Genomic DNA, 23,752 nt, shown 5'->3' with positions numbered 1-23,752 from the left:
TTTTTGTCAACAGGCACCCAGGGACAACCGCATTCCCCCAAAACGGATGCAAAGGAGTTCAAAGGAATACGGCTGGCTGCAACGAACAGACCGGTGACGTGTTCTATGAGCGGAGTGCGGAAATGCTGACAGTATAAATGTGATCTCCCCACCCTAGCGTTTTTCATCCTGACGACATTGGCAGCTAGCCAACGAAAGCTTGATCCTTTAATAATAAAAACTGTTTTAGTTTTCTTATTGTATCCCAGTGTTCATTTGGTTTGTGTGTGTGTGTGTCTGTGTGTGTGTGTGTGTATGTATGTATATATGTATTTGTGTGTGTGTGTGTGTGTGTGTGTATATATATATATATATATATATATAATTTTCTCTATACATAGACATATATGACATATATGTACAGACATATATGTATAGAATTATGACCTCTGACCTATTACTTGCTGTTTATATGTACACTGTAAGCTTATGCAACAGAGATAAATTTCTTGTGTGTCCAATCACACTTGGCAAATAAAGAATCTGATTCTACTCTATAATATGGCAAACATTTATAGCACTCTAATATACATGCATTCAGTTTTGTTCTCTGATCATTTCAAACAAGAATAGTAATACTATTGCAAATTAAATATGTGCAACTAACATTTTACAAGTGGCTGGAGGCAGTATATATCCATGTATCTAGGGATCTATGAAAGAAAGGTTGCAACTTTGTCCTAACATACCCATCGCAAATATATTCTGCAAGGAAAAAGGTTTTGCCAAATGCAGGACACACATTTTTTTAACTATCATCACCAGAACTAAGGATTTGGTAGCATTGCTATTTTATAATAGTGAAAACTGCCTAGTCAGTTATGCTATTTTTACAACTGACATTGTATAAGTAGTCCTCAACTTACAACAGTTCATTCAGTGACCATTCAAAGTTATAACGACACTGAAAAAAGTGACTTATAACTGTTGTGGCATCCCTGGGATAATGTGATTAAAATGTCAAATGTCTTCAGAGAAGGGCGGGATATAAATGGGATTAAAATAAATAAAAAATAAAAATAAATGTATTTATGATGGTTGCAGTGTCCTGGGGTCATGTGATCCCCTTTGACGACCTTCTGACAAGCAGTCAATGGGAAAGCCAGATTCACTTAACAGCTGTGTCGCTAACTTGATAACTGCAGTGATTCACTTAACAAATGTGGCAAGGAAGGTTGTAAAATGGGGCAAAAGTCACCCAACAGCTGTCTTATTTAGTAACAGAAATTTTGGACTCATTGTGATTGTAAGTCGAGGACTACCTATATATCAAGTCAAACTGATACTTTAGTAATTCTCAAATAAAATCATTTTCAACTCTTCAATATTGCACAGCAATTTAAAATTCATTGTAGTGTTCATTACTATTTTTTAATATAACACCATACAGCAAATCAGTCTTATGGTTGTTATCATACAAATTATCTAGAGACATTCTCAATCTGCCATCTTCTCATGCAAGTGAACATTAATGCCAATAAAAACATGAAAAGATCGTATCTAAGAAAATAATGCATATATATCCTACTTTTCAGCATTTTCTCACCATTCATAACTCAACACAAACTCTTACTATGTGGCTTCATTGTAGTATCACACATTAATCCTTGTATGCTGCCATTTACTTATATATTTATTTGTTTATTGCATTTAAAAGACAATTTCATATGTAAGGAAAGGATATCAGTTTCTATATATTTTAAAGCAATCCCACGATACATCACACATAAGGTAGCACCTCTTGTTTCCAGAAGTATCTTTTCAAAAAGGAAGATAGCAGAAAAGATGCAATGAGCATCAGTGTAGAAACAGATCTTTATATTTAAACGTTTTACATTCTTTTTACATTCTTTCATATTTCATCATTTACACTTTATCAAACAACACAAAGCTTATCAAACTCTAAGAAAACTTTCCCTTTTCCTAATTGCATTACCTGTGTGCTAGCAGTATCCCAAAGGTGATTCTATTTTGTCCCAAATAACTTGTCAGCATATCTGACCAATCCCACTTCCACTCATTAATGACACACTGTTGATATAAAAAGAGAAAGTATGCTTAGTTATTAATCAGAATTAATATGATCAGCAAATTAAAACTCCAGCTGTGATAAACTAAGTAAGGAAAAGTGAGGGCTGGAGCAAGGACTTACACAGATAACATCAATCTTATCAACAGAAGAAGTGTAAGTGAGCAATTAATTTATAAATCCATTTGGGGATGTAGCCATTATTTATATAAAGATAAATCAATTTTTGAATTCTCCTATTGTTAATGGCATTTTACTAAACAATTTTCCTAAAAACATTATACATTGTAGCAAATTACCTTTTTACTGACATAAAATATATTAACAGGAAGATCCTTAGTGTAACTACCATATGACTTTACATATCTGTTATATAAAATAATCCATATTCCACTAGATTATTGTTCATTTATATAATCAATGCTAACTCATGTAATATCCCCATTACACAAACATTTTTCTTGAGATGTCAAATGATTTCATGGAAGACAGAATGCCATCCAAAGCAATATGTGAGTACACAACATTAATTATCATTAGGTGATAGCAAAATCAAATGTCATAATGAGAAGGTGGAAAGATAACTTTTAAAACAACGTATGTTTCACCAAAAGCTGGAGAGACACTGGTCTCACTGTAAAGGATTTCCTTAAGTGGACTTTTCTTTATATTCAGTTACAATTATTTATTTTACTCCTCTGGCAGACTAGCATGGTGTTTTTCAAACTTGGCAACTTTCAGATGGGAAATTCTGGGAGTTAAGTCCACACTTAAAGTTGTTAAGTTTGAAAGACACTGATCTAGTCCATTCCTATCTGGAAATGATATCTCTCTTCTGATAGAGCCATAGTCATTTTCCAGTCCTATCGGTGTTTAAGCCCATATCTCAGGTAGTATCTGGAGATAAGAGGTTCATGTGAGTGGCCCATGTTTCTTTTTTTGCCTCTAGCTTCAATCCCAGAACATTATTCATGAGGGAACTCAGTGCTTAACTGAAAAGAGGTTTCTGACACTGAAAACATTAAAAGTGTGATAGATTACTGCCTGCTTTCCAAAGTGCTACCAGTTTAGTTCGGTTTTTTAAAATTAACTCTCTAACTGACAGCAACTGTCAGTCTCTAACAACACACCTTTTAATTCTCAAATGTGATCTAAGAATAACTAAATGATTTTACCCTGTAGTTTCACAGGCACAAAGTACTCAAATTGAAATGGTCTCCATGTCTAAATGATTTTATCCTGGCTAGCGCCTGTTACTCGTCCCAGCTTCTGCCAACCTAGCAGTTCGAAAGCACGTCAAAATGCAAGTAGAAAAATAGGGACCACTCCGGTGGGAAGGTAGCAGCGTTCCGTGTGCCTTTGGAGTCTAGTCATGCCGGCCACATGACCACAGAGACGTCCTCAGACAAGCGCTGGCTCTTCGGCTTTGAAACGGAGATGAGCACCGGCCCCTAGAGTCGGAAACGACTAGCACGGACGTGCGGGGGAACCTTTACCTTTTTACTTTTAAGTTACTAAAAGTTAAAACTATCATAACTGAGGAAGGAATTCTCAAGATGTTATAAATAGTTCTAATAAATAGTCATTTCTAATTAAGATTTATTGATTGAGAGATCTACAATGTATACTCCAATAACAAAAACATGAAGTATGTAGATAATTGGTTTAATTAAAAGTGCCTCTTTCTTATGAGACAATTAAGAGAAATCAGTATTTCATATCATGTAAACAATCTTCCTGATCTTCCACCTCATTGGTTTATAAAATTCCTACTCAGATATTTTTTTAAAATAACTTATTTTTTAAACAGACTTCTGACACAGACAATATAAATTTTAATACTATCAATTCTCCTTTTGGGATCCTGTAATTGAAATTGCTATCTGTTCCCTTGATCAACAGTTCAAATCAGGGAAACCTCCTGATACAACAATTTGTTTTGCTTGATTTAATATGGGCAAAATTTGACTTGGTGAGTACCTCTATTTATGGCTGTTAGCAACTTAAGATAACTCCTTTGGGTTGGAATAGAGTTATAAATGCCCCAGTCTACAAATTAGGATCTCCAATAAACCCTGCAAACTACAGATCTATAGGTTTTTTATCCAATATATGGAAACTGAATGCCAGATTTCTAAATAATAAATTAGCATCATTTCTACAAAAGAATTCTTATTCACATAAGCCTAAGCTGCTTTTATGAAAGGTTAGGTAACACTACTTTGGATCATTGTTTGTTCTTTTCTCTTTGTCTTGCAGAAAAAGATTCCCGTCCCCCAAGGAGGGAAACAGTTTGGTGCATTTATGGGTCTAAGGCCAAATTTTGGCAGTAAATATCTCAAGATCATGGTAGCTGAACAAACTTCAATAATTTGTTGAAGTACTGTCAACATGGCCCTATATTATGGCTTCTGTTAAATGCTATTCAATTTTAGCTACAGGTTTGCTATTCCTATTATTGCCTTTGCTTTGTTTTTGCTTCTTCTTTTCCATAAGGTATGTTATGTGATATAAACAGTAGGTTGCTACTTACAGTAGTTGATGAAATTTTCTGAACCATGTGACTTGTTAAGATTTGAAACAGACAGCAAAGCAAAGTCAATGACAAAATGGAACCTTAATTATAACTAATGTACTATAAGAACAGCTTATTTAACCGTAACTACAATTTTCAAGATATTATCTACACACCTCAAAATGAGTATGATCTGCACATACACTGACAACAAATCTTAAAAGCTGAGGTATATTTTTCAATAAGAAACATCTCTCTACCTATAAGCATTCTACTAAATATAGGACTGGCCGTAAAGAAATTTAGAGATGATTCTGGGGAGATATGAGAGAACTATTAAAGAGTAATTTGCAGACAAGATTATACAGTCTTGAGAAAGCAAGCCTGAGAAAGAAACCCAAGATAATTGCACATTGATTTGTTTAATATAAAATGGGACACAGAGAGATCTTTGATTTTCAGACCTCAACCCCTGGTCCACAGCTCAGTGCTGGGCAGCGGCCTGTTTGGAACGAGGCCACAGATGTGGTAGGCAAGTGTGCAAACCATCCCCTCCTCCCACCACCTTTCCTTGAAGAATGGCCACATCCTGAGCACCTGAGAAACACTTACACATAATGTTCTTCAAACAGAACAAGGTGGATAGATGACAGTACAAAAAACTCCCTACAGTTACATGAAAACTATCACTTCTTCTTTATATTTGTCTGTCTGCCTACCTATCACAAAAAAAACCAATCTATCCCATTTTTGAACCATCCATCTCTCTTGGGAGATCATCATTTTACATCATAAATATGAGTGGCTAACACACTTACCTGATAGAACTGTTTAAGATATGCAAAAATTTGGATAGCCATGAAGTAACAGCAAAAAGTTAATGATACCCATGTATGTTTATTATAAAAAATTTAGTCGTCATACAAATTTTTGTACCCACAGATCAGATAGCCCTAATCACAAACACCAGCTCAGAATGCCATTCTAAAAGCCACATATTATTTGCCAGGATTTAAACATTCTCATTCTAACAAAGTAGAAAGCTAGGATCATGGTGCCATTTTATATAATTACAGCAAAAGGAAGGCCATATAAAATATTAGAAAGAGCTACTGCTAAGTTTAGATATGCTAAAAGATCCTCAAAAAGTGGTTGGCTTTCATTAATTAATGAACATTTCAAAATGGATGAGGGGATAAATGGGGAACTCATCAAATTTGCAGACGACACCAAGCTGGCAGGAATAGCCAATACTCCAGAAGATAGGCTTAAGATACAGGAGGATCTGGACAGACTCGAACACTGGGCGCTATCTAACAAAATGAAATTCAATTGTGAAAAAAGTAAGGTTGTACATTTAGGCAGGAAAAATCAAATGCACAGGTATAGTGGTGGTACCTTGCTCAATAGTAGTAACTGTGAGAGAGATCTCGGAGTCCTAGTGGACAATCACTTAAATATGAGCCAGCAGTGTGCTGCAGCTGCCAAAAAAGCCAACACAGTGGTAGGCTGCATTAACAGAGGGATAGAATTAAGATCATGTGAAGTACTAATACCACTTTACAATGCCTTGGTAAGGCCACACCTGGAATACTGCATCCAGTTTTGGCCACCACGATGTAAAAAAGATGTTGAGACTCTAGAAAGAGTACAGAGAAGAGCAACAAAGATGATTGGGGGACTGGAGGCTAAAACATATAGGGAACAGTTGCTGGAATTGGGTATGTGTAGTTTAATGAAGAGAAGAGTGAGGGGGTGACATGATAGCAGTGTTCTAATATCTCAGGGGCTGCCACAAAGAAGAGGGAGCCAAGCTATTCTCCAAAGCACCTGAAAGCAGGACAAGAAGCAATAGATGGAAACTAGTCAAGGAGAGAAGCAACCTAGAACTAAGGAGAAACTTCCTGACAGTTAGAACAACTAACCAGTGGAACAACCTGCCTCCAGAAGTGGTGAATGCTCCAACACTGGAAGTTTTAAAGAAGAAACTGGCCATCCATTTGTCTGAAATGGTATCGGGTTTCCTGCCTGAGCAGTGGGTTGGACTAGATGACCTCCAAGGTCCCTTCCAACTTATTATTATTATTATTAAAAATTCATACAAGGCAAGGCCATTAATCTAATTTATCAGGTCAAAACAGAGAGATTTGTAAATTGGATTCAAAGGGCAAAATGGACAATTAAGAATTGCAGGAGACAAACATAAGGTGGTAAACAGGTATCACAAGGAATGGCAGAAATGTGATCAAGATGAAGCAGAAGGACAAGAATTCCATTACCCCTACTAATCTAAGGAAAATGAACTGCAAAGGAAGCTATTCCAGTGCTTAAAGTTCAGACTCTGCACAATCTCATTAACTTTCTACAAATATTAGGTACTTTGCTAGTATATTTTGATTATTATATCTATTTTCCATTTCTTATACAATACATTTTTAGCACAGTCAAAAACTCTCTTATGTATTCACTATATTTTCCTAAGCAGACCCCATTTTTATCTCACTGGAATATTGTGCAATTTTACTTTCCGGATCTTTCTAAGTTCCTTTCAGGATTTCTGTCTAATGGATCCCACCTAATACTTTTCTAAACCAGATTAAATTAGTTTCCCTCATATCTACTTATGCTCCAATTTCTTTCTGTAGTAACCTGATCCATAAGATGATCTTCCTCCTAAGATTCCCAAGTGCTTTTACTTCCTCAACCAGTTGCTCCCTTTAGTCAGAACTGGATTTAGGAGTGCATATGTACGTATGGTTTATTTTTCTATCTTCTAAAAAATGAAAGAGTTAATAAGATCACTAACAAATACTTGGGACTTTACAGTCTTCACCAAGGTGGTTTTCCAACAGACATCCAGATAGGCAGTCTCCCATTATTACATATAGGCACCTAGAACATTCTGTAATCTCGTCCACAAGGGCATTGCCCAGATCTTACCTGGCATGAAAGTCTTAAGACTTCTATAGTAATATATTTATTGCTTTTAATTCCTTATATTCTTAATCAAGTATTTTTATTAGGAGTCTTCTACTCAAATTCCTGCTCTCAATATTGGATCTTCACATAGAGCCATTCCTCCTCACCTCTCCCCTAGTTTTAATTCTGTTCTAGTTCCTTTTTTAATGTTATATTCTTCAGTCTTTACATTTTACTCATGAGATTTTTATCTCAATAGTTTTCAATAATGTCTACTAAATTATGTTCACTTTTCAGTGTTAGGACTTCTAGTTCTTTTTCTGTTTTTATATAGATACTAGAATTCTAGGGGGCATGTAACTTGATCCATCCTTTGCTGTATTTATATGCTCATTATTGGGTCTCTTCACACACTGTATATTTCTTTCAGTCCTGTTCCAGGGCTTGGCTTTGCATTATTTTCTAGACTCTACTCCTCCCTCACACAGTTCAAAGCGTTTTGAATCAGGTTTGCATGATGCCTTCCAAACACATTCTTCCTAGCTCCCTTAACAGGAATTCCTCATCTTGAAATATGTCCCATTAAGACTTTTGGGATAGCCAGTTGCTTACTTCTAGAATCCCTATTCATCCATTATCAAGTTCTTAGTCACCCCATTTTCATAGAAAGCAAGATTCTTCCAGAGTTTCTTTAACAAGATTTATTAAAAAGGAATAAGATAAAGTTACAGAATTCTCAATAACTGGATTTTCTCCATTTAGAATCAATTTTCTTTCTCAGATTGCCAAGGCAGAGAGTTTCTCAATCTCATATTCATAATCCCTGTGTTAACTAATAAAGTAGAAATATTCAGAAGTTTAGGATATGGAAATCTCTCAGACTCTAAACATACCACTATACTCTTCCTGGGTCACATCCTTAGGAAAAAATGAATGAAGAAAACACTTCTAAGAATTCCAGAGAATATATAAAGCTACAGTGGAAAAAGAGGAACAACAATAATTTCTCTTTGCTTGCACTGTCATTAGTATAATGAGGCACAAGTTACCTATTACATCCAAAATCACTCTCATATTAGTTGTAACATGTCTTATGACAAAGAACCCGAGAGTCACCAATGAAGGTAGTAAAACCTGATATAACTATGTAGATATTTTGAAGAAAAATCTGATCACTTGTTAACAGTATCAATTTACTAAGTATTATTTTTTATATATGATAGCATATTAAAAGAACATTTTTTAAAAATCTCTTAGCTGCAAAGTCAAGGTAATATAACAAAGGTTTCCGAAGTTGTAGCTACTGTACAGTAACAATTGCTTGTCACTTTCAGGTTAATAGAGCAATGCAGTCCTGTCACACAATGACTGAATTCTACCCAGAGTTGTCAGCTTTTGAAGGTCTTATACTACTATGATATTAATGAATGGAGGAGTCAGTTGTAGCAGCTAAAAATATTGTCTGCATTCCAAATTAAAGGCTAGCTTAACTTAATCATTTAGTCAAGCAATATTTAAGACAGTAGGAAATCCAAAAGACAAATCTTCAGTTTGAGTTGAATTTATCTGAAATGAGACCTTAATCAGCTTAGCCAGCATTCATGAGTACCTTTATTAATATTTTCATAGAAATATACAATATGATAAAAATATGTGTTCATTAAATGTTCAAACTAATTTTTGCCAATATTTTCATTTTTCTTTCTTCTGCACTCTGTCTTTTGAAGCAGGATGGGTGAGCAGAAAGATACCAGAAATTTTAGTGGAATGCTACTTTATTGTTGCAGTTTAATAAACACAATCTTGAAAACCTGCCAGAACTTCCCTTAGCGGCTTAGCCCCTTCTTATACCAAACAGAATCAAGGAGAGGTCAGTTTAAGTTCTTTCTCACACTTTCTCCTTTCCCAGGAGTAAGTTATCATTTCTCCTTCCTTAACGTCTCCTGCATGCATTCTCAAGGTTGCCACTATTATTTTTTCCAAGAACAGTATGGGGAATAGCTCTCACACCATTACCGGATTATAAATAATTCCAACTGCAGCAAGGTCATTAACAAAAAAGTAACAGAATATTGTGCATGATTTCCTAGTCAAATCCAGCTCTGAATATGTAAGAAAGTATGTCAGGCTGCTGGCTTTCTGACAAACTAATAGTTCAGCACACTCAAGCACAGCTTTATTGTTAGCCTAACAAGCTGCTCAAACTCCAGTCAGAGAAGGTCATATGTGACCATACTGACTCCTTCAAGATACGTAACCTTTGAGTTTAAGACACTAATATATATCTTCTTGGCCATCTTGCAAAGTTGCACTACAGAGCTATAGAGATAATGTTGTTATTAATTACCTTGTAGTGTACTTGGATGCAGAAACAAGGCTGCCTCAAGGTTTGCATTTTATATATGCGTATGTGTGTTTTCATGTATGCGTGTGTGCTAGAGACAACATACCCAGCATCTGAGACAATGAGAGCAGCATTCTCGTTGCTTCAGAATCTGCATGCACCATTGATCATCATAAAAGTACTACTAACTCAGAGTGCTGATCATCTGTTTGGGGCATGCCTCATAACAATCTTATTCCTTTTACAATGGACAATTAGGTGCATACACACACACACACACACATATATATACATACATATATACATATATACATACATACATATATATATATATATATATATATATATATATATATATACACACACACACACACACACACACACACATATACATACATATACATACACACACACACACACACACACATATATATATATATATATATAATATGAAAACAAAAGTTCATAGAGTTCATTATATCTAAAGGGAAACCAGGGAAGAGGGCATAAGTAATTTGTAAAACAAGAACCGAAAGAAGAATTTTTAGAATATTGAGTTGGCTTCTTCCCCCCTCACCCTCAAATTTTGAGGAGTCAATATGAGTTATCATGCCAAGCAAATAATAGATGTATCCATCTTGTTCTAATGTTTATGTTGATTTATGTTTCTCATGAAGTTTAATCTGCTATTTCTAAAAATAGAATTTTAAAACTTGGCAACTATAATTTATGGAGGTTTTTCAACAGTCCTCTTAGATATTTTAATATTGTCTTCTGTAACAGAAGGGACATGCTTGCAAATCAGAGACACAAATACAGAGTTGTTTGGTTCTTCTGGCAACTATAAAATGTTATCCAGGTGGCTCAGTGGTTAAACAATCTTAACTATTTTATTTTTTGTTTAAAAGGAAAAATTCAAAGAGGATTTTTCTACAAAAGTAAAAGGGAAATCAAGATGAGTAACACTCAAATGAATTAATCCTACTTAATTCATGAAAGGCCATCAGTTTAACCACAGAACCATCTTACACAGATTCTGGCAATTAATTTATATGCAAAGATCTCATTCTTTTAGATTTGTGTCAAGTTGTTAGGTAACACTTGGTTGCTTAAATAAGACTATGATGAGGGTTCCATATGGAAGAAGGGGCAGGATTGCTCACAGAATAAAGCTGTCTCAATAATCTATTTTGTTTGTTGTTAGTTGTGAAGTCGTGTCCAACCCATCGCAACCCCATGGACAACGTTCCTCCAGGCCTTCCTGTCCTCTACCATCTTCTGGAGTCCATTTAGGCTCACGACTACTGCTTCAGTGACTCCATCCAGCTTTCCTCCATGGCTTTCCTCCCCAGGAGCAAGTGTCTTTTAATTTCTTGGCTACAGTCCCCACTTGCAGTGATCTTGGAGCCCAGGAAAATAAAATCTGTCACTACCTCCATTTCTTCCCCATCTATTTGCCAGGAATTGAGAGGGCCAGATGCCATGATGTTTTCTTAATGTTAAGTCTATTTTCTTAACTACTTCTAACAATCAAAATAATTTAGGACCTATTATATCTTCTCTGATACAGTCCTGTTATAACTTGGGAAGAGATTTAGGCCTCACATAATAAATCAATTTCAAATCTCTATTGAATGTCAGATAGGTTTGACATTTCACTTGAAACCATAGTATCACCAAGAATGTTATACTTATATATTAGTCATCTGAAGCTACTCTTGAGTCAAGAAGATAATTTCCCATGAGATGAGCATGATCTAGATGTTCCAGCTAATAAGACTGCCAAAATTTCCAAGTTAAGCATAGTTATGTCATAAAGCAGACATAAGGAATCAAAATAATCTTCTGGCAAAAGATCTATTGGCTTCTTGAGAATTTTTTAGAAACCAATAGAACACCAAAAGCCTTAACTGTCAAACTTGTAGGGAACAATATACAAGTGCTGATTAGAGTATCCCTTAACCTCCTACATTAGATACAATGATGGAACAAAGTTCAAATTTTCTATATAATATTTAGTCTCTTTATCAGTTTATAGATGTGCTTATATGAGAAAGCAATTAAGATGTAATATTGTACCTAACTGGAAGCAATTTCTAGTAAAAGTATTCATTTCATCCCATACTGCTCAGTATTATTTCCCAACTCATCCTATAGTATTTGGATGAAATCTTACAATACAGTCACAATACATGAAATGAAATGGAATGAGGCAACATGGGGAAGATGTTATAACAGGAGAAACTCTACCAATACAGATACCAGTCCTTGCTTCTATGAATCACTTATAAGCATGATTCATTATTGAATGCAGTAGATCATGGGTGTCAAACTGCCGGCCCACGGGCCAGATGAGTCACATGGAAGCCGCACCCACCCCATTGCCAGCAATGGCAAAACAGTCCCGATACGTTGCACGATGTCACGTGATGTCACAAGTTTGACATGTCTGCAGTAGTTATCAATGTACATCTTCTCTGCTAGCTCCAAGCGCTGGAACTGTATGAAGTTTTATTTAATTATATAAGTTAAATGCCATTACTATCCTTTTTGTATTTTGTATTTTAGGAACTTGAATGCAAATGCTTGCCTTCCTTCCTTCCCCATTCTGCCCTATCCTGCAAAAACTACACTTCTGGGCAATAAAGATAGCTGGCAGTAAGATCAACAATAATAGAGACAGAACTCAGCAAAGTAACATAGTGCATTCTGGGAAAATTATAACTGTTTGTTTTCATTTTATTTTTAATCAAAAAGTTTGGGTTTCAGAGTTCCTAATAATGAATCAGGTTTTCTTTTGATCATCCAGTCACTGTTGTTAAATTCACTGCAAGATTCTGAATAAGGAGGACAAGTATATACAGCACCCACAATTTTGTCAAATGGTATATAAAAAAGGTAAAGGTTCCCCCACACATGCGTGCTAGTCGTTTCCAACTCTAGGGGCCAGTGCTCATCTCCGTTTCAAAGCCGAAGAGCCAGTGCTTGTCCGAGGACGTCTCCGTGGTCATGTGGCCGGCATGACTAGACACCAAAGGCGCACGGAACGCTGTTACCTTCCCACTGTAGTGGTTCCTATTTTTCTACTTGTATATATATAGTTATTTGGATATATATGTATATCCAAATAACTATAATTTCAAGGTTTTCAAAAGCAATCTGAGCTAGGCATTAGGTTTTATTTTAAGAGATTTAAATATTAAACAACATTAGACACCTCATATAATGACTAACCTTTTTTAACACATTAGTGCAATACCAGTAGTGCACTTGGAAAGGGTCAAAAACAGGCTGTTCTTTGCTTCTTAACATTAGATGTAAAGGTCTGATGTTTGCTCGGTTTTCTTCAGAAGTTCCCTCATAAGATAGCTGTTCATTCAAATAATCCTTTAAAAAAGAATTCCAACTGAGTATTAATTACACTGGAGAAGAACAAAGATGTCAGTTATGTAAATGCATGAAGGATTTAAATTCCTCCTATATATTTTGCAGAAATATAATTAAATAATTGTATCTTTTGTATATAAAAGAAACCTTTTAGATAATTCACACTGATGGGATTGTAGCTACTCTACAGCATCATGCGGCACAGTGACTTTCCTGCTTGAGCTGCTTGAAACTAGAGCAAAGTTAGCAACGGATTACGTCACAATAGTGTGAGGGGATTCCAACTTGCTTTTCTTGAGCATGGAGTCAGAAGTACCTTGTGAGGTCATGGCTGGCCCATCACTTGTGGCAAAAGCCAAGTTTTTACAGCCTTCCAGAAAGCCAACAGGGCTTGGGCCATCTGGATTTCCATTGGGAGGCTGTTCCACAGGGCACATGTGGTAACAGATAAGGTACATCTGCTAAGATCTTCATGATGAGATTGTTCCACTGAAGGAATGCTTGAATTTGGTTTTGCCTCAGGACAATGGCAACACTATATGGATACAGGGGGCATTCAAATCAGTCCCCAATCACGGTTGGATCATTCTCTGATTGTTTTGGATTTTTCCATACTGCTCCCACAATGCAAGATTTCAAAGGGAGTTTGGCATTATTCCTGAGGCTCTGATGTATAGCTCATCTGAGGCCTTACTTGCCACTTGGAATGAGAGGGCAACAATAGTCTTAGATTGCATCGCACCTGGTATTCCCTTGCTACTCACAGATCCAATGGTACCCCCTAGTTTTCAAGTATCTGTGGGAGATGAAACAGCAAAAGAGATGCCTAAGTACCACTGGAGAAAGCCAAACCAACCAAACACGTGTATGAGTCTTTATTAAGGATTACCTCATAGCATTAAGGGCAATCTTTCCCTGTTCAAAAAAAAATCACCTAGATCTAACGTATGGGATAATTATCCAATTTTCAGCATCCTGTTTGGGGGAAAATTATGGAATAACAACAACAAGAAGTTGGAAGGATTTTGGAGGTCTTCTAGTCCAACTCCCTGCTCAGGAAGGAAACCCTATACCATTTCAGACAAATGGTTGTCCAGTCTCTTCTTAAAAACTTCCAGTGTTCGAGCATTCACAACTTCTGGAGGCAGATTCTTTCACTGATTAATTATTCTAACTGTCAGGAAATTTCTCCTTAGTTCTAGATTTCTCCCCTCCTTGCTTAGCTTCCATCCATTGCTTCTTGTCCTACCTTCATGTGCTTTGGAGAATAGCTTGACTCCTTCTTCTTTGTGGAAATCCCTTGGATATTGGAACACTGCTATCATGTCACCCCTAGTCCTTCTCTTCATTAAACCAGACACACCCAATTCCAGCAACTGTTCTTTATATGTTTTAGCTTCCAGTCCCCCAATCATCTTTGTTGCTCTTCTCTGTACTCTTTCTAGAGTCTCAACATCTTTTTTACATCGTGGTGACCAAAACTGGATGCAGTGTGGCCTTACCAAAGCATTCTAAAGTGGTAATAACCCTTCACGTGATCTTGATTCTATCCCTCTGTTAATGCAGCCTAGCATTGTGATGGCTTTTTTGGTAGCTGCAGCACACTGCTGGCTCACATTTAAGTGATTGCCCACTAGGACTCTAAGATCCCTCTCCCAGTTACTACTCCCTCTCCCAGTTACTACAATTGGTAGTTGAGCTTCAGCTTCAATAGATTCTGGAAGAAACAAATTATTTGATTCTTTTCAAACAGAATTCAGGCCTAAATATAGCAATAAGACAGCATTGACTGCATTTGTGGATAACCTTGGAGGAGTCAGGATGGCAGTGGTACTCTTATCCTAGCCCTTCCTGATCTGACAATGGCTTTTAACTACCCTTGATCATGGTATCTTTCTGGACTGATTTAGAGAGGTGGGATGATGTTGTAGTTTTCTTCCTCCCTCACAGGACTTTTCCAGTTGTTGGGTGGAGAGGAAGGTTAAACCCTAGGAATTTGTTTTGTGGGATACTTCAGGCTGTAAACTCCTAATCCTATTGAAAGTTTACATAAAACCACTGTGAAGTCATCAAGTGGCATGAGTTGAACTGTCATTGAACTCTGATAATATTAATTGTATATCTCTGCCTCTTTTGATTCCAAGGTTCCTCTTTAGTGTCTGGAAGCTTTGGGGAATCTGAATGGGGAGAAAACGGCTTATTTTCAACCCTAATAAGATTGAATGGTTTTAGGGCCAATATTTTGAGGAACCTTCCATCTTTAGTCTTGGATAGGATGGTACCCACTTCCCCAGGCAGAACTGGAATATAATTTGGAAATCCTCCTGCAATTATGACTCCTATTTAAGAAACAGGTAGAAGCCTTGGATTTGTCCTTAAGTGTCATTCAGAAGCTGCACTAGCCATAATGTGCCAGTGTGGATAGCTATGGCCACATATCATTGCACCTATGCTGCACTACCACTTTATGAGCTGCCAAGACTTCCAGATAAGAATTCAAGGTGTTGAGTGTCATCTGCAAAACCCTTTGTGGCAGGGGTCCAGAACCCCCTGGCCTCAGCCCACTACCAGGCCGCAGCCCATTCAGAACCAGGCTGCACAAGTGGCCTACGCGCAGCTCCACTTGCGCAAGCAGTGGGTACTTGCGAGAGCAGCAGACACTTGCTCTTGCACACAAAGCTCCATTTGTGCATGTGGCAGGTGAAAGCACCCACTACTTGTGCAAATTGAGTTGTGCGTACTCACACACATGCCTGACACTTGCATAGAACCATCATCTCTCCCCTCCTGCTGGTATGCTAAGCTGGAAAGGTTGGGAACCACTGATTTATGGCACAGGGTTGATTTACCTGCATACATTACTCATATTAATTTACCCGCTTATACTACTCATATTAATTCCTACTGATCGCCAGATTCAACAAAGTTGGAATGCTCTTTCTATGACATTTCTATGAAGGGACTCAGGACATATCCTTCTCTAGTGGCATCTGTTTTGTGCAACAGTTTTCTCTAAAATTCAGTCTGGCCCACCCTTGTTGGCTTTTTGAAGGTCCCTAGACATATGACCCTTGAGTTTTAGGCACTGGACTAAGACATTGAATGAGTGATTGGGAGAAGTTTTAAAAAGTGCTTTATATAGTTGAGTGATTGTTTATTTTTTCTTCCACTTATTTATGCCCCAAATCAAAATGGCAATTCCTTAAATAATGAACAAATTGTACTCAAAGTTACAGTGAGCAATCAAGTTACAAATTCCATTTTTAAGCTTTACTCCTAAATGACATGATTACAGAAACTAGCACATGTGATGTAAAGCTAACAAAAAATTCTATTAGCAATCGTGTTCATTTATATAGTTTTGGAGTACAAGCATACACATGAATCTAATATATCAGTCAGCAATGGCCCATAACTTAGCAATGACAGTATTGTAAGTAACAAATAAAAAATGCTTCAGAAGTCAATTCAAAAATAAAAGTTGTCTTATTTACTCATTGGGCAATTTGCACATAGCTGAAATAAATTGACTTTCACTGAAGAAAAAAAATAAATGATTATGGTTGATAAGTTTATATTTTTTAAAATATAATCTGTACACATTCATATTCTTTTAACTATTACGTTAATCGAATTTTCCTTAAAATACATTGGAAATAAAATAAAACAAAAACAAATGGAAACAAAATGAATTTGTACATACTTACATGAATGTTTTTTGTGTCAGTCTTAGAAATCAGAAATCAGTTAATGAACCATGACAGAGTTTATATACCTAAATAAAAGGCATATAATGCCCTAAAGTAACCTTTTATAAATAAATGCAGGAAAGCTTAAAGCGAACAGTGTAGCCCAGTGAGGTATTGACTCAGGTATTGACTTTAGGAAGCATTATCACCTCCTTGAGTAACCCTTAGCTGCCAGCAGATGCTGCCTCAGGCCACTACACACCTAATTGCTCGGTAAAAAAGGCCGTTTCCCTACCTCATTGAGCTGGATGATGTGATAAATTTGCCTCAGGTATTCACTGCCACCTGGTTTGTGGCAGATATCCAAGGCCATCATGTTTATTTTCTGCTCAGTCAATTCAAGCTCAATAGTTTCCTCTTCTAAGCTCCTACTATCTTTTGCAGTAGTAATTGTACTAAAAAGAAAGCACAAGTATTACAATACGAAGCACCGAAAGATAGTGTCTTAATCCAGGAGACCAATATAGTTACATTTCCTGATTTGGGCTCTTCGATCCTTAGAGAGTGTGATCATATGATAAAACGATAGAAACACAATTTTCCAAAAATCCTTTAGTGTAAGTTTGCAGATATCTTTTTACTCTTCACAACTACCTTTCTGCTTATATTTTTAACTATATATGTCCTCTCTTTATGAACAAATATTCCAGTAAAAAGAAAACATAATAATTCAAATTAAAAACATGTTTAATGTAAAAATATGTCAATTAAATGCTTTCTATTATTCTTAACCAAAAAAGCACACTTTCGATAACGTAACCTTGGTTTCTTATTCTGTTACATTATTTTAAATCCTAATCAACACACCACACATAATCATTATATTAAATGAAGCTTTTAAAAGCATCTACCTTTTAAAAAATTTCAAGATATTATTCACTGAGTAATTTTATAACAATTTTCTATCTGGGAAAACAACAAATTGTTAAAAGCTTGCACTTCCTTTTTCCATGTGACACCTGGGCTGCTTTACCTAACTATCCCCATTCTAATAATAATAATTTAATTGATTATGAACTGACTATAAGTTTCAAACTGTATGACAGTATTGCATCAATCCTCAATTAGCAATTTAGAAACTCCAAAGCTATTACAACATTTTTAATTATAGTAGAGCCAATAGTACAACATTCTCAAGGAATACCAAGTATTTATTCTTATTACAAGTGCACTCTAGTACTTTAAGTCAACTCAGAATTAAGCTTCATTAAATTCAGTTGGACCCATTCTCAGATAAACATACAAAGTACCATAGGCACAAATATTAGATTTAAGTAACAAATTTAAGTACATTTAAATCTATTTGCATGACCCATGTACATGCGTAGATCCCAGTAATTAATATTACAATAATTATATTTGATCTAAACGTTTGCAAAGAAATACATCGTTACAACATAGCAAAATTAAAAAGTAGTATTTTGAAGTTGTATAGTAGTGCAGCTGAATGTTATGTCAAGCTGCTTACAGGATGACATTGAAAAAGTTGAAGCCCTCTGACAAATGACTGTTTCAGTGTCAGCACACAAACTGTATCCTTTCCTGTCCATCACTGTGCAGGTGAAGCAAATGATTGGATTCAGTCAGTGTTGTGATTAATGAGTTCCTCTCTAGATTTGGGACTGCCTATCAATCATGTCATTAGGGAGAATGTGCCCTGAAAGAGGCAGACCTCAGCCAAGGAATAACTGCATTCATCTTAATCTTTATATGCACCCAGTCTGGCAACTCAGGGTCACCATAATGAAAAATAATAATGTTCAACTCAACAAATTACATTGAAAAGCAGACATTTCTTTTGAGACTGTGTATTCTCCACAATCTTAGTTGACAAGTTATAATTTTTTGGAGGAGCGGGGGGAGGGTAACAATAAAGTGAAGGTTATTTTAGTAATAGTTTAAAGTAAGGTACAAGACATACTCTGTCCACTATTTCTATGAATATGAAATTTATGTCTGTTAATTGTAGTATTTTATTAAGCTAAGATTATATTCTTCAAAATATAATCAAAACTACATTTGATACTTTAACTTTCTTAACATATGCAAAAATATACTACAGAGTTTATAAAAATACACACAATCAAATTTAATAAATCAGGTATCAGGTAGATAGTAAAAAGGCAATGTCCTAAATACAAACTTTCCTTTCTTGCTTAATATTTCCTCATTTAGATGAAAACTGTAATTGTGGGGGGGGCTTCAAGTAGCCATTTATTCAAAATGGAGATGTGCCAACCAGAAATATGACAAAGTGTCATATTTCAAAAGATGCTTTCCCTGTCTGAGGAAGTTGGCCCTAAACAAGTTAGTTTCCTTTGGAAAGTTGATGAACACTCATCTTCTTTCTATTCATGCTCACTAATGGAAATCAATACAACTGCCTATATTCTTTGGGTAAATGGAAATATAGGAAATCTATTCTTTGAACTTCATCTTTAGTAACAATGAGCTCCAGGATTATCGCAGAATTCTGCACTAACACAATTGCAATGCTGGACTTCCAGTTTTGAGATGGCACTATAGGCACGTCTCTCCCTTCTCTCCTGACTAAGGGTTCTCAAATATCTGTATTATCAGACCCTGTGCATAAAGACTCTGATCAATGGGTAATTAATTTTTTGTATTATATATTATCTTGTTTTAAGTGAAGCTTAAATTAAAACTTAAATGTTTTAAGTGAGTCCCAAAAAGATAATAGCTAGTTAAATTCCAACTAAATTCACTACCTGCTGAGCCAGAAAAGATGGCAAGGAATCTTCAATTATCTTGTTAAAAGAGATCCTGGTTTAAGTAGAAGTCTTGAAGCTGATCCAGCAAGATCTGGTTGAGCTTAAGAATGATTTTAAAAAGATTTAAGAAAAATGTAGATATATATACCAATGTTCATGGAAGAAACTATCCTTGGTGCCTAAATCTGGATTCCATGAACAGCCAATATAGAGTGCTGGACTAAGACTTGAGAAAACCTAGTTCAAGTGCACCCTAATCTATGGACATTCACTAAGTGACTTGCAGCCAGCCACAATATGTCAGCCCAAGCTACTCCACAAAATTCTAGTGGGAAAAATTGGTCAATGGAAGACAAGATATAAATGCAACTAACTAATTAACTAACTAAATCTACAATATAATTTTTAGCATTGTAGATTATAGTGTAGGAACCGTGAAAGGAAACCAGGCCACTAAAGCAAACAGTGGCTGGACACCATCAAAGCTGAAATCAGTCAGAGCACAGAAAAACTCAAAGAAGTAGTGCAAGAAACCTATAAAAGCACCAAAAGTCAAACACAACTGAATAGATATCATCATCATCATCTCCAATCAGTATCAACAGGAACAGAAAAGAAAAGAAATTCCTCTGGTGCTCAACCAGATAATCACCCACTGATAGCAAATTAGAGGAGACAAGCACCAAATCTATTGATTCCAAATGCTCTCAAAACTGTTCCAATTCTTTTTTCCTTCTGAAGTAGAATAGTGACACTGATACAGGAAGATATTAGAGCAAAGTTCACAGTCCTATGAGTAGAGAATGCACAGCATTGGTTAATCTAATAATTCCACTGCCAGTAGCTCTATTATATCAGGGAAAAATTAACTTTGGTGGATGCTTCACTTCCTTTTCTTCTTCTTCCGGAGATTTTCAGTGTTCAGAAGTAAGGACTTGTGCTTTTATTTTGGACACAAATTACCTTTCCTTAAAGTATGGCACTATCCACTGATGTCAGTCAAGCTTGACATGACTGACTGTACTATGGAAGATCCCATCAACATATAATTAAGTTCTCTCACCTTCACAGCAGAGTGTGTCTTCAATCGGTGGCGCAGCCACAGAGGCCAGAATAGAAGAAACAGAATGAATAGGATGAAATGGGAAGGTGAGAATTCTATGGGCTGCTCTTACAGTAAAACCTGCAAGCAGATTATTCTGCGAAAAATGTGGCAAGAACTATAAGCATCATCAGTGTGCCCTTCCCCGAAGCACAGGAAGCCAAGGATTCTTTTCTGAGTGAGAGAACATTGCCTTATCAGATACACTTTTGAAATGCTGCTTTATGGCTGCAGGATGAAAGTAAATCATGTAAATCAGCCTAAATTATGTTACCAAATAGGAAAGTGCCTCAGATATTAAACCACCTCCTGATACATAACAACAATAGATAGTTAAACAATGATCAAAAATACATCTTTCTAAATTTAACTCTATATCACCAATATAACAATTTCTTCAGTCAAGACCATTCACATATATAAAACACACTGAAATAATTCAATTTATTTATTTGGGAAATAGTCAAAATATCAATAGTACAAGACAACTCAATTATTTCAATGGGAAATATTAGTAGCCTACTGCAAAATAAAAAATACAATGAAAATTGCATTAAACACAAAAAAAATTCAAAAAGATTTTCAAAGTGAGACTTGGTCATATTGAGGAACCTGGTTGGTAAATGTGAATTATTTTTTTACATTTTATTATTTTTTTAGTTTAATCTGTCTGGAACATCAGCAAAAAAGGAACTAGATTTGCTGGGTTATAAGTTTCCATTGGATCTCTGAGACTCAATGGCATTTACATCTTCCTTATACACTAGTTGGCAGAAAGAAAGAAACCCAATGATAAAGAAACGTAACAATGTATTCACCCATATTTACTTCAAGGGACCAGGGATTCAGGCAAAGTAGTAAAGCTTTGTGGCAAGATGTTTGAGACAGAAAACCTTTCAAAGACAGAAAGACATCAAAGAGTTTCAAAGATGACCTCTCCTACAGTCCAGTCTAAAGATAGCTGGAAGTGGAAGTAGTCTGGGTCTAGGCCACTAAATAATTAAAAAGACTCAAATAGAATATCCACATGCTTTTTTTCGAGAGAATTTGTACTATTTCCTCAGAAATTAATGAAATTGCTGTAAAAACAGAAATAAAGTACAGTGAACTCCAGGATCATCTAGTATCACCTGGAAAGTATGCCACATGCCACATGTATTCTTATAATTAGCAGTCGAGGATAAAAATACATCAGTCAGAAAGACATAAAATATTTAACTTCATTCAGCCCCTAACAAAACTTCTAAGTACTGTAAACTGATTGTGAAATATTCTAAAGCTTTTCTGAATTGCTTCAATTTTCCTTTAAATCTAGATCATTGTATATGTTTAATATTGTACATATTTCAATATTAAAGGTTCTTATTTCATACCACTCTTATAACCCAGTAGGAAGCTTCTATGTAAAGCACTGCTACTGAGGTCTAATCTCCATAGCAAAATTCATTGTCAAACTTTTAAGCAATGAAAGAACAACTAAGGAAAATATTTTTCTTGTTTTCTATTTATTCTAAAGAAGACTTTCTTGGAACTCAGTAGAAACTACTTTTATTTATTTATTTATTGGTTTTATGTGACTATTATAAATTGTTTTACTTTATTATAATTAACTATTTTATTATAAGCTATTTGAACATAATCTATACTTAAACAGCAGCAGCAGTAACAACAAAAAAAGGAAAAACAATGTTTCTTACCAATTTGTGCTCAGTTTTTTTGCTTTTAGTAGTTGCTTTTCAATCCAGTTTGGTTTTTCCTGTTCAATGCTCTGAATAATCTCACAAATGACTTGTTTAGGATTCTTTTTCTTTTTTCCTATAATAGTTTCCAAACATATGCAAACTAAACTGAGCTTTTCTTGGCTCCATCTGTCAAGAATTGCACCCGTTAAAAGTTCTGTGATGTTTCCATCCTCAAATATCTGACACATAATTATAATCAAAGTCTTGACAAGAAAACCATATTTCTCTGATTCAATAAACTTTGATGGTATTTTTTTCTCAGATATTAAAAAGAAATATTTAATTGGGGATGGCAAACATGCTATTACAGAAGGTAACTTGCTGATTACAATAGATAGAGCTTGAGCAGCAAGCCTTGTGAAACCTGAAAGAAAAATGAAATCAGATATAATTAAGATTAAAGTTTCATTTTACAATGAGTCACAACCTTTAAAATTAAGGTAATTTAATTTAATTGTAGCTATCACACATTTCTCTCACCCATCTGTCCATTGTGGTTTATGAGACTGAGCCATCCTGATCACCATTGTTTCAACCATGCGGAAAAATCTAATATAGACTAGGCACTACTTGTGAACACTGGAACAGCCAGAGACCCATTTGGAATGCATTTTTATTTTTATTTTATTCTTTTCTCGAAAGTTTAATCTGCTCTTTATTAGATCAGATATTTATATTGGGTTATGTAGCTAGCTATCATGACAAGATATTTTTACTGTTTTTTTTAATAAAGCTACAGTGTACAATATTTACAGAACAAAAAAACAAATGATTTTGTTATTATGTGTATGAAATTTTACAGAAGCAAATTCTTTCCGTTCAATAGGCCGTATCATATTTCTACAATAGTGCATCCATCCCTTGCTGCTGAAGGTGTTACAAACTCACAACAGCCAATATCGTTAGTTTGTTTCTTTATTACATTTTCGTGGCCACCCAGCTCATTGACATGACTTTTTCTGGTTGCCTGAAAGCTAATTCAATTTATAGCAATATGAAGAAAAGATATTCTATAAGTGTACTTGGAGGCATACATTCATTGCTACCATGATTGTATTGAAAAAAATACTTCTTATTCTGCCTAACCTATTTACAAACATTCATTCAATTTCAGTACTAATTCTAAGAGTACATATTGCTTCTACTTTACACTATATTTCCAAAATATTGTAAATGTTTTTATTTAATTGTGCT

At 35.5% G+C, this 23,752-nt stretch overlaps 1 protein-coding gene across 1 annotated transcript in view; it reads right to left on the bottom strand.

The window, feature by feature from the left end:
* The window catches only part of KIAA0825, a 173,168-nt gene that overhangs the window by 92,509 nt on the left and 56,907 nt on the right, over positions 1-23,752 (bottom strand). The window contains exons 15-18 of the mRNA XM_083354585.1: positions 22,514-22,922; positions 17,218-17,377; positions 13,081-13,233; positions 1,976-2,070 (exon numbers count right to left, since the gene is read on the bottom strand). Coding sequence (XP_083210711.1) covers positions 1,976-2,070; positions 13,081-13,233; positions 17,218-17,377; positions 22,514-22,922 — 817 coding nt within the window. The remainder of the gene's footprint in view (positions 1-1,975; positions 2,071-13,080; positions 13,234-17,217; positions 17,378-22,513; positions 22,923-23,752) is intronic.

This window comes from Vipera ursinii (assembly GCF_947247035.1).
Source record: "Vipera ursinii genome assembly, chromosome: 2".
NCBI lineage: Eukaryota > Metazoa > Chordata > Lepidosauria > Squamata > Viperidae > Vipera > Vipera ursinii.
The sequence above is the reverse complement of the archived record's forward strand: the minus strand, read 5'-3'. Positions and strand labels throughout refer to the sequence as shown.